Genomic DNA, 19,805 nt, shown 5'->3' with positions numbered 1-19,805 from the left:
TGTTTTGTTATTGGAGAACCTTCACCAGGCCCTCCCTCCCCTGTCTTATCATCCTCACACTTAAGCTCTATTTATTTATTTATTTATTTGGTGTTTTATGCTGTACTCAAGACTGTTTCACTTATACGACAGAGGCCAGCATTATAGTGGGAGGAAACCTGGCAGAACCCGGGGTAACCCATGACCATACGGTTATTGCTGGCATACCATCCCACAAAGAGGAAGCCAACATGAGCTGGACTTGAACTCACAGCAATAGCATTGGTAAAATGCTCCTGGGTCATTGCGCCTCACTGGCTTTAAAAGCCTTATATGACAGTGTCAAGTATACGTTGGTAAAATATTTGAAACAGTGTCTTAAATAAAAATAAAATCAGTTAATAAATGAAATATAAATAATGAAATAAATCTCTGAATTCCTGTCCTAGGCAATTCTATTCGAACCACTGCTAATTGAGCTTAATACAGTGTTACGGCCAATGCTTAGGTATATGTACATCAATCAAACTGAGAAGTCATATATTTCACCTTTTAGTATATTGCGAAAAATTAAGATTTATTTGTGATCTTGAGACCAATGTTTTGACTTTTGACAGCATATTCAATTTCATAGCTGTGTGCATGAACACTGTTTCTTTTCATTGATTAAAAAGTGACGATATTATAATCGCTGCGCAATCATTAGCTGTCAAGTCTCAAATAGGCGTGATTAATCTTGCTGATCACACATGAATATGCATGAGGTTTCGATTTGGTGCATGTGCTGTTAAATACAGTAGCGATCGTTAAGTCCTGCACTCAACACCTATACAATCAAGCGTCTTAACTTAGATCTAACGATTTTATACTTTGAAGGGATAACATGACTGTTCTTGTCTGTAGTTTTAATGTGAACTGACAAATAAATAGTCATGTTGACCCAGGTATGGTAATCCAGGGGGAAAGTGTCGCTTCAGTCCTTTGATTGGATAGCTGTATACAACACACTCCAATTTTTAGGTGATGGACAGGGCATATACTCTTTACAGGGCAAGCCTTGCTCCCTACGATTGCTTTACATCACTGCTACCACAGGTAGATTTTATACAGAAATCTTGAACGTCGCCGAGGTAAATATGTAGGCAGACAGAGCCAAGGAGAAACTGATGAATGGCTTGATAAAGTAATTGTGATTTATTTTAAGGTGCTTCATCAATTTGTGAGTTTATTTGCTGTATAGAACAGTGCTGTATGTATTGAGGTTCCTCGCACCATAATGCTGGCTGCTGTCGTATAAGCGATATAACATAATATTTGATATAGATATTAATAATACGGCATAAAACACCAATCAAATAAATAAATAATAAATTTTAAGCACCTGAATATGTTAACAGTTATTACTCAATTTCCGGGCTTCATGAGATTTTTTTTTATGAACACATTTTCAAAAATCATGAAATAAATTCCTTTGTTTATTTGGAGAATTAACTTTATGAATAAAAGGAAAATAAACAAAAATGTGACATTGGATCTGAAGATCTGAAGTGTATGGCTAAAGGATTATCATTCTTTCTGACCACATGCAGCTATAGGTCTTTAAAACACGGCAGGAGCTGTCAGTCTGTCTACCCTAAAGTGCTTGTAGCACAACAGTGCTACCTGTCAATCGTTTGTCACATTCCTGCCCCTGCTCGGCCATAAATGTATATTTTTGTCACAGTGTGGACGTATCCAAGTGCAGCCTTGACTGCATGCAGTTATTAATAAAGGAGCTGTTAGGATGTAGCTTTTAGAGCTCACAGTGATGATATTGACGTGACAGCATTGTGAGATCTAAAGCTGCGCAGTATGATTACATCACATCGCGGGAAAATCCTCGCTACCAGCACCAGCAGATAGCTTGTCTCAGTCTGACTCGATCCCCCCTCAGAGGCACTAACGCTGGGGATAATGATCGCTGCGGCAAGCGCGGACAGTTTAACTCGCTCCCGGGACATGGTGTTATTATGAAGGCTCCATGCGTACGGACATCAGGAGATCCTGTTGTAACCCTGAGAGAAGTATACTGCTATAGTGGCTGTAGCACAGAGATGGTCGAGGCTCACGAACTCCTGCTAAATTGAAACAGGCACTCATGCGCTATGAAGGGTATAAGCGCTGGACAGGCTGATGTCAGCAAGTGTAGTGACAACTGCTGTGATGGCAGTGCACGATGTGCATATCAGGTAAGGGCATGTGTTGATTTTAAGATCTTCAAAGTTTGTTTAGAAAGTGTTGATTTTGAGGGTCTTGTAAGAGAAAGCATAGAGATTTTGGAGACACTGTAAGAGTTTGTTTAGAGAATAACTCTTGATTTAGGAGATACTGTAAGAATTTGTTTAGAGAGTTACTCTTTTGATTTTGGAGACACTGTAGGAGTTTGTTTAGAGAGTAACTCTTTGGATTTTGGAGACACTGTAAGAGTTTGTTTAGAGAGTAACTCTTGATTTTGGAGACACTAAGAGTGTCTAGAGAGTAACTTTTTTGATTTTGGAGACACTGTAAGAGTTTAATGAGAGTGTGAATTTGTGGATCTTGTAAGAGTTAGTTTAGAAAGTTTTGATTTTTTGGGTCTTGTAAGATTTGGCCTTTTAAGTGTGGCCTTGTAAGTGTTGGCTAGGAAAGTTTTATAGCAGTTTAGCATGGTCGACGTTTTGTAACTTGCTAATTAGAGGTTTTCTCTTCATATTTGATTACTTTGAGCATTCTTGCCTTGTTGGTCTCACAAGATAACAGGCAATATTATAACCAACTGGATTACAAACATATGGGTTAACTTTCAATAGCTTTTATCCTTTAGTTCCACCAGTATGATGTTCATCCTTATTCTTTGTGAAAAAACAGTAGTTGGATCTCTTTGACTAATCATACATACCTGTAGTTCGTATATATCAGCCTGTAAATCGAGTTATTCTTGGTGTATATAGTACCAGAACGTAGATTTATTTATTTATTTGATTGGTGTTTTACGCCGTTCTCAAGAATATTTCACTTATACGACGGCGGCCAGCATTATGGTGGGTGGAAACCGGGCACAGCCCGGGGGAAACCCACGACCATCCGCAGGTTGCTGGCAGACCTTCCCACTTACGGCCGGAGTGGAAGCCAGCATGAGCTGGACTTGAACTCACAGCGACCGCATTGGTGAGAGACTCCTGGGTCATTACGCTGCGCTAGCGCGCTAACCGACTGGGCCACGGAGGCCCACCAGAACGTAGATTAAAGTTATGTAAACAAAGGTATATTTTGTTAGTGTCCGTTTTGTTCTCATGGTATACAGCAAAAGTTGAAGGAATTAAGCTCTGTCTGTTTGTCTTGTAGATTCTAACTGTCCACCTGTTTGTATAATCACCTGAAACCTGCATGCCTAAAATCCCTGCCAGACTTGTGTATCTCTTTTTGTGTGTCAAGACAATTGTAAAGGATTTGAATGCATGTTGAAGAGCAATATTTTCATATTCGAAGCTCTGGTGCTTTTCAATTTGCGTTACCTGCGAAGGAGATACGTGTTTCATCGTTTGTATAAACCAATGTTTTGGAGACATTTTGATTTAAAATGGCCACTCATTTTATATTAAAAACTCTAGCTTCTCTGGCAAAATGCTGAAACCATACCAAGGTTAGTCAATGCTCTAATTAAGAACTGTATTTTTGCTGAAAGTTTACCCCCCAAAAGACAAATAAAGGTCATGAGATATTACCTTAAGTGTCGAAACTCACATTTATACGGCATGGGATTGTGTTTGTACCTTAATCGAAACAAATCTCAAGAAACTTGACTTGACTATTTAACTTTAATAGACATGGGCATAGAAAGTTTACTGTCTGGGAGAAGAATTGCCTTAACTTCTGATCATTTTATACATGTTTCTTTGTATTTAAAAATTAAATGTAAAATTATGGAACTATTCTGACTTTGTTTTGATGATCAAGTGAAAAAAGCCTAGTCTGAAAATTAGCCTTGATGTGAAAGATCTGCCTTAACTTCTGATCATTTTAGGTATATTTCTGTATATCAGATTAGCTGTGAAATTTTAGTACTATTCTGACTGTTTTGATGATAAACCAAAAAGTTTAATCTGAAAAATTAGCTGTGATGCAAACGAGCTGCTTTAACTTTTGAGCATTTTAGGCATATTTCTGTATATCAGATTAGCTGTGAAATTTTGGGACTGTTTTCACTTTCATGATGCAGTGAAAAATCTAAATCTGTAAAATTAGCTGTGATGTAAAAAGAGTTGTCATTATATTTTAATTTTTGATCGTTTTAGCTATGCTTATTTCTGTTTATATCAACTTAGCCGTGGAATCATGGGACTTTTCTGGCTTTGCCTTGATGACATTATAGTCTACGGTACACATGGGCCTTGATATACTGACAACATGTTTGATTTGCTTGGTTTGTGTATGTGCCAGCCATGACACTGTTGTCGCTGCTCTAGTTTTACTCTCCTTGTGTATTGAAGGACATTGCTCATGACAAAATCAACACAGCTGATATGTACATGTGGGCCTAACTGCATGGACTTTATTAGGTTCCATGTATATATATATATATATATATATATATATATATCCATGTATATATATATATATATATATATACATGTATGTACACACTTAATTCTTCAGCCTCCTCTCCGGCTGTACGTGGGAAGGTTTGCAGCAACCTGCGGATCGTCGTGGGTTTCCCCCAGGCTCTGCCCGGTTTCCACCCACCATAATGCTGGCCGCTGTTGTATGAGCACAGCGTAAAACACCAATCAAATAAATAAATAAATAATTCTTTAGCCTTTTCAACCACAACTGCAACCAACATTTTGAAACATTCTGAGAGAACTGTGGGGTTGCAGAGAAATAGTGTGCTCAGTTTTAGGAAGATTGTGTCTTTAGTGACACAAACAAATCGTTTTTGGCACCATTTTCATAATAATTGTATGCTTAAATTCCGTTAAAAAAAGTGCTTTAGTTTTTGAAAAGGTTGAAGATTTGCATGCAGTATAATATATGCCTTATATACAAAGAATATACATGTAAGCTTAATTGGTATATACATTTATGGGTGTATCATATATATATATATATATATATATATACAGCACAACTGGATATATATATATATATATATACAGCACAACTGGATTTCGTATTACATTGACTCCTGTGCTTATTACTGATTGTATTTCCACCCATTGCCTATCCAGTGGTCAACAGCAGGTACACATCTAATTAGGGCAAATAATTGACCTGTTCGTTATCATTAAGGACGCTGCACTAATCAGTGGTACTGTATTTGGCCTAAAGGTTTGCCTGTTACTAAGTAACACAGTTTTCCTCTCATTATCATAGTCGTACAGGTCTTAGAAATGGAGTTTTGAGGCTGTTTAACTTGTAGAATGATATGCAAAAATTTAAGATTCAAAAGTAATCAAAGACCAAAAGTAATAAAGCCTCTAAAATTCACTTTTTTTAGACAAATTTTTAGGGCAAATACATGATGTCACATTGTTTCCTCTATCTATGTCTATATAGGATAGAGCCAACATGGTAACACCCTTCTGCACCGTGTTCAATATCCCGTTTGGATAGTGGTGTACATATCATGTTTTGTAATGGTCATGGTGATCAGAACTTCAGTCCCACATCTGAAGTCGCAGAAATCATAAATTCCTTTTTGTACTTTTCAGCCGATATTGGAGGACCGTCTCTCTCTCTATATTCTTGTGAACGCTCTATTCCTAGAATGGTGTAGCCCATGTTCACCAAATTTACACCACATTTACACCACATTTACATCTTAGCATGAGGAAGAACCTTTTCGTTTTTCAACAACCGTTAAATTTTTCTTCAAGACAATTGGGGGCCATTTAGAATAAATTTTATGAAAAGCTTCCAAACATGGTATCTCCAGAGTGGTTCAAACCAAGTTCACCAAACTTACACCACACATTCACTTTGTCTTGAGGAAAGAACCCTTTTGTTTTTAGAGACCTTGACCATTTTCTTCAAGGTCGTTAGGGTCATTTAAGTTTAATGTCATGAAAGGCTTGTAAACATACTCCCTCTACAACGGTTTAGCCCAACTTCACCCAATTTACACCACATTTAAACCCTTGGCATGAGGAAGAGCCCTATTGATTTTCTGCAACCTTGACCTTTTCTTCAATGTCATAGGGGTCATTCAAGTTAAATTTTATACAAGAAACTGCAACGGTTTCATGCTTCATAACTCAAAGATGATCTACACATTATTACAAACCACCGTTAAGGTGGATCTAGCTATTCATTACATTGTACAGGTGCTCAAAGTTGAGGGGTTTCATGTGCATTGTGCCAAAGTTTTTTTAAATTAACACATTAACGATCAGTGTGTGGAAAATTTCTTTTTACATTTTTTTCGTTATCCTATACATTTAGTAATGCTGGTCAATATTTCATTTCAGTATATTTTACAATGTGGAATGCATGTATGTTTTAAGTGGGGTTGCTGTAGAGGCTACCATTGGCTTCCTACCATATCCACAGTCACTAGTGTGGCACATTAGAAAATTCAGGACTTTTGAAAGGAGTAGTGTTGGTATGGTAGTTGTTTTGTATTGGTATGCTAGTTGTGTGTTAGTGGTATGCTAGATGTGCTGCTGTACCACTAACTGACTACTGCTGCACTACCAGCTCACCACTAACTGACTACTGCTACACTACCAGCTCACCACTAACTGACTACTGCTGCATTACCAGCTCACCACTGACTACTGCTACACTACTAGCTCACCACTAGCTGATGACTGCTGCACTACCAGCTCCCCATTAACTCACTGCTGCTGCACTACTAGCTCACCACTGACTACTGCTGCACTACTAGCTCACCACTAACTGACTACTGCTGCACTACCAGCTCACCACTAACTGACTACTGTTGCACTACCAGCTCACCACTAGCTGATGACTGCTGCACTGATAGCTCCCCACTAACTCACTGCTGCTGCACTACTAGCTCACCACTAACTGACAACTGACACACTACCAGCCAACCACTTATCAACTACTGCTGCACTACTAGCTCATCTCTACCTGACGACGACTGCACTGCTACATGAAGGTCACCACTAATTGACGACTGTGGCACTGCTACCTCACCTCTAACTGACTACTGCTGCACTAGTAGCTCAACATTAATTTAGCCAGTGGTTGTGATGCCATACTATGATGTTGTCACTGACCAACATGGCAAATCACAAGATATTTCATATATGTTATTTTGTATATCTTTTTGAACCACTTTTTTCTCTTATAGCTGTTACAATTTTAGTCTATACAGTTTTTTTTACTTTGCTTTTTTACACCCGTAATGATTTTTATGTGCTGTTCAATGCTACTTAATGTAGATTCTAAAATTCCATCTTTGTTGTGTATAATTTTTTTTTCAAGTGTGTATTGTTTTTTAGCATATATCCTATCTGGTATAAGCTTGAAGTTTGGTTTGGCTCTCAACAAACAACCTGCATTCACAGTAGGACCTTTCATTTCAACAGCAATGTATTCATGTATTGACCCTACAAAATTTTCACGCTCATTGGCCCAATTTTTAACAGGTTGCAGACTGCAGACTTCTTGGAACAGAAGAAGCTACCCTGGTGCAAATTGCAAATTGTACTCATGTTTTTATTTGAGCCCATAAAACTCTGAAAAGCCTCCCGGAAATGATCACTAATTTTACATGTCCAATGAGATTGACAATCATCAAATACTTAAGTTCTTGGAAGTTAGCGTAAATACACAGCTGGCCGATCATTTCCAGGAAGAGAAATTGCGTCTGTAAAGAATCCTTTTAACTTCATTGTTCTCAGTTTAGAGCTTTGCATAAATCTGGTCTTTGAAGAGACCGTACAAGATCTTTCTTTGAGCTTCCCGTAGGGCATATAGAATAACAAGTATCTAGTGTAGTAAAAATTCATGGTTGTAGAGTACACTTGTTGCTGTTGTAGTGAGGAAGATTTTGTCTCGTGATGGCTGCTTGACATTTTTTATGTTTCTTTCACTGGTTAAGTTTTCAAGGAATTTGTAATTTTCTGTGAGTTTACACGGGTATAATGGTGCTCATTCTAGGTAATCAACGATCGATCCAGTATGTTTTAAAGCACTTTACCTTACCTATAAAACCAGATATAGTTAAGTATTAGACAAGATGGCCCACTTGTTGCTGATGACCATTGTGCTGCAAAGACTATAGTGTGTATGTGAAAGTACAGTGTGCCAGTTTCTAGAGCGAAGTTGAAGGATTGTTGTGTTTACTTCGTGCTTGAGTCCCTGATGATTCAAAGTGAATTCCTGTGCAGTCTGGTTTGTTACCTGCCCTTGTCACACTGTATTAACTCAGTTGACAACGAGACTTGTTTGCAATGACTTTTGTCTAGCACATATACCTAATCACACAGTACTTATTAACACAGAACTTCTGAGATTTGCATGACATCCAGAGTAAACTGTGAGCAGGGGCAAATGTGACAGTTATTATGACTGGACAACATAATGGGTTAATTCGGTCACTCGACCTAGTCAGCAGGGATTGGGAAGCCCCATTCCAGCTAATTAGTAGCTGTGATTGCCAGAGCTTGTATATATATTGTATAACTATGTGTGGAAAAAGTATTCAAAAAAAAAAGGTATCCGCAGACCACGGTTTTGAATTTTTGAAAACTTTATGTAGGCATAATGAAACTTTTTGGCCTTTTCCTTTTCAGCTAGGTCTACAAATTGACTCCAATACCTCTTGGTCATTACAAGTGTAAAGTATAATCTCCAGTTTTCAAATGTGAAATGTTAAAATTCCAGAAAGTGGAAACTTATTTTGTTTCTTGTGTCTTTCCAGTTTCATTCCATACCAGGGAAATCGTCCGTGCCAGAGTACAAAGTTCAGGAGATGAAGAAGTCGCGCTTTGTCATACTGCATTATGGGATATTCAAGATTGTTTGGGATTGGTTGATATTGTTGTGTACGTTTTACGTGGCCATCATCGTGCCTTATAACGCCGCCTTCATTACCACAGATGAGAGGAAGACCATATACGCTGACATTATTGTTGAATTTCTATTTGCCATTGGTGAGTATTGTTGACCTTTTGTGTTTGATTTAAAGGGCTACTTCAGTCCCCAGAGAAACGAAAGGCCAAAAACATTAAAATCATGTGAAGGATACCCTAGGGAACAGAGCTAACAGTCCAGAGCTAGTAGAGATAAGTGATTGGCTTTATGATCAGTAAGTAGAGATAATGATTGAGGGTATAATCAGTAAGTAGAGATAAGTGATTGGCTTTATGATCAGTAAACTGAGATAAGTGATTGGGTTTATGATCAGTAAGTAGAGATAAGTGATTGGGTTTATGATCAATAAGTAGAGATAAGTGATTGGGTTTATGATCAGTAAGTAGAGATAAGTGATTGGGTTTATGATCAATAAGTAGAGATAAGTGATTGGGATTATGATCAGTAATTAGAGATAAGTGATTGGGATTATGATCAATAAGTAGAGATAAGTGATTGAGTTTATGATCAGTAAGTAGAGATAAGTGATTGGGTTTATGATCAATAAGTAGAGATAAGTGGTTGGCTTTATGATCAGTAAGTAGAGATAAGTGATTGGGTTTATGATCAATAAGTAGAGATAAGTGATTGGGTTTATTATCAGTAAGTAGAGATAATGATTGAGGGTATAATCAGTAAGTAGAGATAAGCAATTGAATTTATGATCAATAAGTAGAGATAAGTGATTGGGTTTATGATCAGTAAGTTGAGATAAGTGATTGGGTTTATGATCAGTAAGTAGAGATAAGTGATTGGGTTTATGATCAATAAGTAGAGATAAGTGATAGTTTGATAATTTCTCTGCCTTTTTTTTTTCTTTTTTCCATTTCAGACATAATCTTGAATTTCCGCACCACGTTTGTTAGCACAAGTGGTCAGATCGTTGTTACTCCCAGACAGATTGCCTTAAACTATTGCCGTGGCTGGTTTTTATTGGATCTCCTGGCTGCCATACCCTTCGACCTTCTCTATGTCTTTGACATTAATTTTGTAAGTAGAAATTCTTTTGTTATGCTATATATATATTTCACCAAACTTCTTCAGTATTTATTTGCTTAAGCAAATGTGTTTTGCTGAAGCAACTTAATGCCATGCTTATGTAGTGTTCGACTTGAACTGTATTTAAAAGGACATAAGCAAAAAGGCACCGACGTCACCAATTAGGAAGTTTTACAAATCCAGGCCCTGATATTATTCCTTCACTGATGGGTGGCGTTGTTTGTCTTATCGGTGGCTAGTATCAGACATCCAAAAGAACAGTTATCGTAAAAGAAGAAATTGTGTGAAACCATATTTGAATTAAGAGACACATTAAAGTGTACATAAGAAAAAAATGTTCAGAAATACTTTAAATTGGTTGTCTTTTTAAGACACAAAAGCAGTTATATTTGAATGTTCATTTTTGAGCCTATACATTTGTCATTCTTTACATATTCATGCATATTGAGCACCTGCAAATCAATTAAAACTTAATTAGAATGATCCTTAAGTACACGTACATGCATATCAACTATCAGAGATTATTTCAAAGAAGTATATGTTTAATGTTCCATTGACTGAAAAGGACAAAATTGGTCAATGAAAACGATGTCATGTCTCATAGGTACACCACTTACATGCATGTGGCCCAAAAAGGGTTCCAGGTATTATTCTTTCTTAAACGGATATGGCGCAGCAAAAATTCTAAAATATCAATGAAAACACCTTTTGGGCAGTTTTGCGTGGCTCTTTGAATGGCCTTTACGTCATCTCACTGTTTATGTTCGCATTAAGCTTCTAAACCAGTTAAGTTAATTGGGTCAAATTTCAGGGCGAAGCTGTAATAGCTTACCACTTTCATGTGTGAATACACGGGTGTACATATTAAGGAATCATGAACTGAAACACAAATGTGCGTCTTATGATGCTATTATAGGGGTTATAGGGATTGGCCAGCAGAAATATCTGGAGGTTGGTTCAGTGACTGCACTTTATTGCCTTGTTGTTTTGGAGATTATAGGTAGGTAAAGAAGATACTTGCACCAGTTCTTATCAAAGTCTCAATATCTGATCCATTGGATCGCAGGTATTCATGTCTGTTTATAGCCTCTAATGATCTTGGTGACTTCAAATGTGAGTGTATGCCACTCATACTTTTCACTCATAACCTCATCCACCACAGAGACTAATAAATGCCATAGGCTAATTCCCTGCCCTCAAAGATTTAACTGTTTCACCACCTATGTATACCCCGATGTACAGACGAATAAACATCAGGGCTCGGTTTCACGAAGCGCCGTACGACATATTTTATTTGCACGTTTTCTTGTATGATATTTTGTATGTCACTGTTATCGTGCCATATTGTCCTGTATGTGCGATTATCGTATATGTCTTTGTGAAACTGGGCCCAGATTTCATTGGCGTGAACTAATGTAGACAAATGGTTATGTGTAGTCAATATCTCCATACACACTAGCTCACATACACAAATAAACACTGTTATAATAGTGGCTACCGTAATTCTTCTAGAATTTCAGACACTCTAGAAATTCGGAGGCTCTCGAATTTCCCCACCCCAACGCCCAGATAAAAGCCCTGGAGTGAAGCATTATTATCATCATTTGATGTAACACCATCATCTCAGTGTATAAAGTTTGGTAACGAAATCTACGAGCTGGACCAACTGTTCTGCATTTATTTGTCCCTTAAATTGCCATTAGGTAACCATATTGCATCATACATGCTGGATTCGCCTTGAGATGGCTGTAATATATAGCTAAAGTGGCATTTAGCTGTAAACATTCATTAATTGTATATCATTAATGCATATATTATTTTAGAAAAATTGTTAAGAATGACATTAAACCCCAAGCACACACACGTTAGTACTATTTATTTTCATTATATTTGATAGTGTATGGTTTCATTGAATTTTCTGAGCTCTATAAACAAAGGATGGGAATCTTGTATTTCATTGAGATAGGTGGTCATGGATTTGGCTGGATGGATACAAAGTTTAAAATTCTGGTTTAATGCCTTTCAATGATAATGCGATCAAGTTGAAGGACGGCTTATATGTGTGTGTCTACGCACTTCAAATGATAAGGCTTTAAATGTCTGTGTCGGAGAACGATCAAGAAGCTTAAACAAACTCAGTTAAGGGACTTTCCTTCTGGCACTTTGATAATTAGTGCGCATTTATTTTCAGCCGATAAAGACAGTTATGATCTGCATATATCACTTCGGATATTCGTATTTTGATTATTTCATCAGAGCCTCCGAGATGTAATTTGATGAGTATTTCACTCTTCATTGAACATTTCCCTGAATACAATGATAAGAAGACTCAGGTGTCACCAGTTTTATAATTATTTTACGCTTAACAGGTGAGAAGACAACAAAAAATCCAAAAATGGAACAAAAGTAAAACTGAATATCCACCTATTTATTTTGGTCAAATCTTGATATTTTTAGTGTTTTTTCACTCCTTCTGATCATGTAGACATATTTTCAGCGGGAAAAAATGCCTGGCACATTTCCCACAAGTCGACTAAGTTTTATTTTTATACCCTTCTGCGATATTGGATAAAAGATTTATTCTGCCTGTAAAACAACAATTTAAATTGGTGTGGCCTTTATTGGGTTGAGGACACAGGAAACCACAGCACTTACGGGACAAACTGCCTGACTTTAAGCTGCAGATAAACTGCTGTAGCTGTACATCCTCAGAGATCAAATAAATCTTGGTTTCTGGTGGAATATGCATACAAACATGACAACAACGCTCACCCCACCTCACCCCAACCCACACCCCCACCCCACACCCCAATTGATTTTATTGTAAAGTTTGAAGGGCAATACAGTCATGAACACGTGTAATATAAAAGAGAATAACTATTATCTCAGATTTAAAAGTTTTTTGTAAAATCGATTTTTATTTTGATTTGTAATGTTTTTCTGTTCAACACTCTTGTGGTGTTGTATTAGTTTTCTGGGGCACAGTAATCTCTCTGCTTCACATATACTTGAGTGTTGTCCCTTTGATGTTTAAATCGTTTCGCTCTGCATTGCTCATCTTGCAACGGGTACACAATTTGATGATGAAGATTACAGCCGTCGTAGAGAATACAGAGTCACCCAACTCTGTTTTATCTTCGGTAATTCTAATAGTGTCTCCCCAGACAGTAAATTAGATTTATTTAGAACCTGGGAATTTGTCTGTAACCCATTTCTGTTGCTATGGTGATTGCCGATCGCTTCATTACCCATCTAATATAATGCCAGCCCTACTCATTGAACGTTTGCATGCCATTGATTTTTTTTCACGCAGAATAAACGAAAGTGTTTGCACTTGCCACAAGACTCAAGCTCACAAAGGATTTCGCGGCCAACACTGGTTTTTGTGACCATTAATTGTGTTTACTGTAATTTGTGTTTTTGTTTTCCTAAAGGCTTAGGAGAGGATTTTTAGGATAATTTTTTGCGACTGAGGTGTGCAAAACAATTTGTATGCATATATTCAGGCAAGTTCTTATAAACTGTCGTCACATGTTGCTTGATTCAAGGGGACAAATTATCAGACTTAAACATTCTCTAAATTACAGACTGTGAAGCAGTCTTTGTTGTATGTGTCACATACCAGTCAATAAACCCACTTTTGTAGCTGCATTGTTTTAATTATCTCTTCTCTTGCCTCAAATTTTGCTGGATTTGATTTCCTTCCATTTGAGATTTATCAAATACCGTGTCAGTTTTCAGTCTGAAATAGAAATGCATGAAACTGTGGTGAAAACTGATGTAAAATTTCTAGCATGCCATTAGCTCACCACCAGCATTCCCTTGGCAGACTTCTAGCATGCCACTAGCTCACCACCAGCATTCCCTCAGCAGACTTTTAGCATGCCACTAGCTCACCACCAGCATTCCCTCAGCAGATTTCTAGCATGCCACTCGCTCACCACCAGCTCACCCTCAGCAGATTTCTAGCCTGCTACTAGCTCACCACCAGCACACCCATACAGAATTCTAGCATGCCACTAGCTCACCACCAGCACATCCTCAGCAAGCTTCTGGCATGCCACTAGTTTACCACTAGCATGCCACTTGCTCACCACCAGCTCACCCTTAGCAGACTTCTAGCATGCTACTAGCTCATCACTAGCTCACCCTCAGTAGACTTCTGTCATGCCACTAGCTCACCACCAGCACATCCTCAGCAAGCTTCTGGTGTGCCACTAGTTCACCCCCAGCACACCCTCAGCAAGCTTCTGGCATGCCACTAGTTTACCACCAGCACGCCCTCAGCAGACTTCTAGCATGCCACTAGCTCACCACCAGCACACCCTCAGCAGGCTTCTAGAATGCCACTAGCTCACCACCAGCACAGCCTCAGCAGACATCTAGAATGCCACTAGCTCACCACCAGCATTCCCTCGGCAGACTTCTAGCATGCCACTAGCTCACCACCAGCATTCCCTCAGCAGACTTCTAGCATGCCACTAGCTCACCACCAGCATTCTCTCAGCAGATTTCTAGCATGCCACTCACTCACCACCAGTTCACCCTCAGCGGACTTCTAGCGTGCTACTAGCTCATCACTAGCTCACCCTCAGCAGACTTCTAACATGTCACTAACTCACCACCAGCACACCCATAGTAGACTTCTAGCATGCCACTAGCTCATCACCAGCACATCCTCAGCAAGCTTCTGGCATGCCACTAGTTTACCACTAGCATGCCACTCGCTCACCACCAGCTCACCCTTAGCAGACTTCTAGCATGCTACTAGCTTATCACTAGCTCACCCTCAGTAGACTTCTAGCATGCCACTAGCTCACCACCAGCACATCCTCAGCAAGCTTCTGGCATGCCACTAGTTTACCACCAGCACACCCTCAGCAGACTTCTAGCACGCCACTAGCTCACCACCAGCACACCCTCAGCAAGCTTCTAGCATGCCACTAGCGCACCACCAGCACACCCTCAGCAAGCTTCTAGCATGCCATTAGCTCACCACCAGCAAACCCTCAGCAGGCTCCTAGCATGCCATTAGTTCATCACCACCAGCAAACCCTCATCAGACTTCTAGTATGCCACTAACTCACAACCAGTACTCCCTCATCAGACTTCTAACATGCCACTAGCTCACTACCAGCACACCCTCAGCAGACTTCTAACATGCCACTAACTCACAACCAGTACTCCCTCATCAGACTTCTAACATGCCACTAGCTCACTACCAGCACACCCACAGCAGACTTTTAACATGTCACTAGCTCACCACCAGCACACCCATCAGCAGACTTCTAGCATGTCACAAGCACACCCTCATCAGATTTCTAGCATTCCAGTTTAACCTTCTGTTGACAACTACATGTACATGTATTTCTGTCCATGATATACACAGTTCATCCAATGGCTACTCCAAATGTAAGCCAGTCAACACTGAATGCTTTCATGTTCAATTTGTATTTTTATTTGCAAAATAAATGGTTTTGAATATCTGAAGAAATATATAATGCTTATTGAGGTGAAAGTGATGCAGGCGTTGTTCATTCTGTTATCAACATAAATGCAATAGACTCGTCAGCTGTATTGATGATTTATTTGTTATGATCAATAAGTTTTCACTTGCACAATGGTGGTCAGTTTGCATGGGTGGAGGAAACTTGGGGTGAACAGTGTATATGTTGGACAAGTTGCTGATCAACATTTGATATAATGACTTGCATGCCAAATTAGTGGGAGATGAGTGATGTGTAAAGCAGACAAATGTAGAGTAAAACTAACTTATTTTTTTTATTTGCTGATTTATTTATTTATGTGATTGGTGTTATTTTATTTATTTATTTATTTATTCATGTGATTGGTGCTTTACGCTGTGCTCAAGAATATTTCACTTATACAATGGTGGCCAGCATTCATTGTGGGAGGATACTGGGCAGAGCCAGATGGAAATCCACAAGCATCTGCAGGTTGCTGGAAGACCTTCCCATGGTATGGCCAGATAGGCAGTAAAACTATGCAAACATCACATGTGGTATATTGTTGACTCTATGATTATTCCAGATTATGTAAATCCTGCCTGCATTTAGAATTTGGGAATCAAGATAATCCTTTTCCAAGACCAGGACACGAGAGGTACAATTTCATCTTAAAATAATATGACACATGGCAGCTGTTCTTCTTTTCAAGAGTTGGTGGGTGATTTTGTATGAAGTGAGACTTAAATTTTATTTTGCACAAATTTTCCGGTATTTCATATTGGCAGCTAAAAGAAAACTTTGAATGTCGTGACCTTTGATAAAGCATGTCTTTACCTTCAATAAGTAGTGAAGCATAAATTCCACTGTCACGACCAGGCAATTTTAACTTACGACTGAACGACATATCTTGGTGTTTTGAAGGGTGCATTAAAAGACTCTGAAATCATTTAGTTTAAGAATAGTTAATATGGTTGAAAAAAAAAAACAAAACATTTAAATCATACATCATTTTAAATCCCCATACAGTAAAATATATGAGAGTTAAGATTCAGACTGTTGCTTTCAAGGCCGTGTCCTGTAATTTAAACTTTTTGGTCGTCTTGACCATTAGCAGAGCCATATATGGAGTCACTTTGGTGCTGGAAAACATTTGGGCTCCCAAATTGTTGGCTGCTCAAACCAAACAAGCTGTATTAAAACTAACAAGTAAATTAGACCAAAGTATGATGGTTTACCAATAAAAAGTGAAGGTTTCATATAAATTTCTTACATTCGCAGATTTAAAAGCTTTAAATAGCATCATATTGAGTTGCAGTTTTATAATTTCTTTATGCACAGTCACAATGTCACCATCAAAGTTTGGGTGTAAGACCTTTAATGTTTTCGTAGATAATGGCCCTGATCCAGAACCTCTCCTAATTCCCACCATACCAGGAAGGTATTCCTTCCTGTAAACAAGCGCAACTTCTTCACAATAACTGTGAGATTTGCCATATTGGATTTCGCGTTGTCTTGCATACAGGACCATTATTAAGTGAATGGCCCATTATGGAGAAACAAATGTAGGACGACCATGTTAACAAAAGGATATGAAAATGTTCACTGACCAACTGACAGACAGAAGCCCAACAGAAAAACACCACTGGAAAAAAGCTGCGCAAAATATAAGCCCTAAATGTATTGTGTGGATTTGGAAGGAGCAAAATGAACCAACTTCCAGTGGAATTGTCACATCATCAGGACATTATCCAACAACACAGAAGAACACTGCAAATAAATAAAAGCTAAACTTCTGAAGTTAATACTCGATCAGGCCACAGGCTAAGAATGGTCTTAGCTACATTGCTAATGATTCCCCCATTGTTCTGGCTGCATGGCCTGGGTAGGTATTCATGTGGTCAATATATATCCAGCAGGCTGTTTTTACCTGTAAGTGATATTACATAAGATATATTGGATTATATAAAACTTGTTGGAGACGACTCAGACGTTGCACTGGTATTACATACAAGTACAGGTACACTTGGAGTTAATTGGAACTGCAGGTGAAAATCTAAGGGTCAGCCAAAGGTCAGAGGTCTAGTATGGCCGACATTTCAACTCCTTAAATTCACTCCATGACTATGACTATGTTGGATAAGTAAAACATCCTTGAGTACAGTATTTAACACTAATAAACCAGTCAAAAATCTTTGCCCACTTGAGCTTTTATAGATAAATTAGTATCCTAACAAATTGCAACTGATGAGCAAATTAAAGATGGCAGATGTGTAGAGCTTATCTGTGTTAGATGCTTATTATGTCAGACTGGCCAGTGTTAAAATAATGTATATTTCCTGCAGTTTGACTTTATATGTGATCAAATTTAAGATGAGAAACATTGGAGCATTTGAAAGCAGGTAAACAAATTTGATTCTCAGTTTGTTTATATGTATATAAGTCTGGTTTAGAGTGTATACAGCTAAAAAAACTGATCAAAGATAAATGTAATGAACAGGCATGCATGCCACAAGAATTTTGACAGTATTGAAATTTGGTTGGTATACATACACTATAGCTGAAAGAGCACAATTTTCAGACCCTTGATGAGAATTAATTAATTTGAATTAAATTTGTCAGATGCTGTTGTAGGGGTTCAGTGTGCGTTGAGAACATGTGTCAAATTCCATAATATTACTGGGAATTTTCAGTAAAAACGAGATGGTTTTTTTTTTTTTCATGTTTTGGTTAATTTTTAACAGCCAATATTTGAATAATTTTTAAGACAATTTCATAGTGGAATGGATGTATTTTTTATAACACAATAATTGGAAGCATGAACCTCCCAAGCTTCTTATGAAACAAGCAGGCCTGCCGTAAATTGTTTTGTGGACACGCTCTTGAGATTGATGGATTCTCCTTACACCCCTCTTCAAAAATCTGTGCCAGAGGACTAAAGAGAATCTAATGACATGGATTCATAAGAAATCTCTCAATGGAAGGCACTTAGTATGCCTCTAGCAATGAACCTTGGCGGAAACGAAGAAAAAATCTTGGGAAATTTGTTCCCCTAAATTCTCGAACCAACACATCTCATTCTACCTCTCGAAATTGGAACGAAGCTGACATTAATCTTCGACATTATTTTTTTTTTATGTGTGTGGATTCGAATGCAGGCAAAAGCTTTCTCGTTGAAACCACTGGATTAGCATATTGATTTTTTTGTCGAGTGGCGTAACAAGAGACGGATGAATAACAATCCTTACACGAATACCCTAATTTTTTTTTTTCGCCCCACATGGCTGTAGCCTTGTAAAATTCCCTGCAGTGACAAGTAAGTGAAAGCAAGTCAATAGTGTTGACATTGACAGAGATACCATATTGGTCGCAGTACATTTGTCCAGTCAACCATTACTCTGCACGATTTTTAAAATGTCCTAGTTTCTGTAAAAGCTCTGCATGACTCCACCCATTAGTTACAAGTGGATGGTTGGCATGATTGTCAGAATCCATTATGGACGTTTTAAAACTACATTGGTATTAAGCCTACAGTCAGATAGTGAAGATTAACAAAGCTCAATTAAGTCAAATATTTGTAGAAACAGATTTGTGTGTGACATTTGAAATGAGTAACTAATTCAACTAATTGCTTTTGATAACAAAATGTTAAATGAAGTAAATACATGGTTGAAGCTTGATTGGTATGTGTTTGTGCACTGTATTATCATATATATATGATAGCAATGTCAACATTTCACAGAACCTGAATAAATTAAAAGAACTGAATGGCTTGAAGCCCTAAAAGGTAACTTAAAATCAGCAGTACCTTAGCTGAAGTCTGTCTGTATAATTTCTATATATATATATACATTTAGGTCCATAAGAGTTTAAAAACAAAAAAGGAAAAACAGCAAAATAAAAAGAAACACATATTATATAAAATGGGAAACAGTTATTTAATTAGGTCTCCTAATTTTTGTGAAACTGTGCAGCCAAATGCTGTGATAATTACCGGTGCCACTTGCATATGTAGGCCTATAGCAGCTGTGGATGATGTAATAAATTATACAATGAAAACACACCTGTCAAAATAAACTGATCAGTAATATGATTTTTTTCCTCAAATGCATGGTCACTGTCAGTCTAAATGTATATGTACATGCTAAGTATGTAGATGGTTGTTGTTGTTGTTTGTTATAATATCGGCCTTAAATGAGCCCCTCCGTCATAATAGTAATGAAATGTCTATCCTTTGAT

General features: G+C 38.0%; 1 protein-coding gene across 1 annotated transcript in view; it reads left to right on the top strand.

Moving 5' to 3' along the window:
* The window catches only part of LOC135464519 (potassium voltage-gated channel subfamily H member 8-like), a 162,128-nt gene that overhangs the window by 105,990 nt on the left and 36,333 nt on the right, over positions 1-19,805 (top strand). The window contains exons 6-7 of the mRNA XM_064741944.1: positions 8,907-9,122; positions 9,935-10,092. Coding sequence (XP_064598014.1) covers positions 8,907-9,122; positions 9,935-10,092 — 374 coding nt within the window. The remainder of the gene's footprint in view (positions 1-8,906; positions 9,123-9,934; positions 10,093-19,805) is intronic.

Source organism: Liolophura sinensis, chromosome 4 (assembly GCF_032854445.1).
Source record: "Liolophura sinensis isolate JHLJ2023 chromosome 4, CUHK_Ljap_v2, whole genome shotgun sequence".
NCBI classification, from domain to species: domain Eukaryota; kingdom Metazoa; phylum Mollusca; class Polyplacophora; order Chitonida; family Chitonidae; genus Liolophura; species Liolophura sinensis.
The sequence above is the reverse complement of the archived record's forward strand: the minus strand, read 5'-3'. Positions and strand labels throughout refer to the sequence as shown.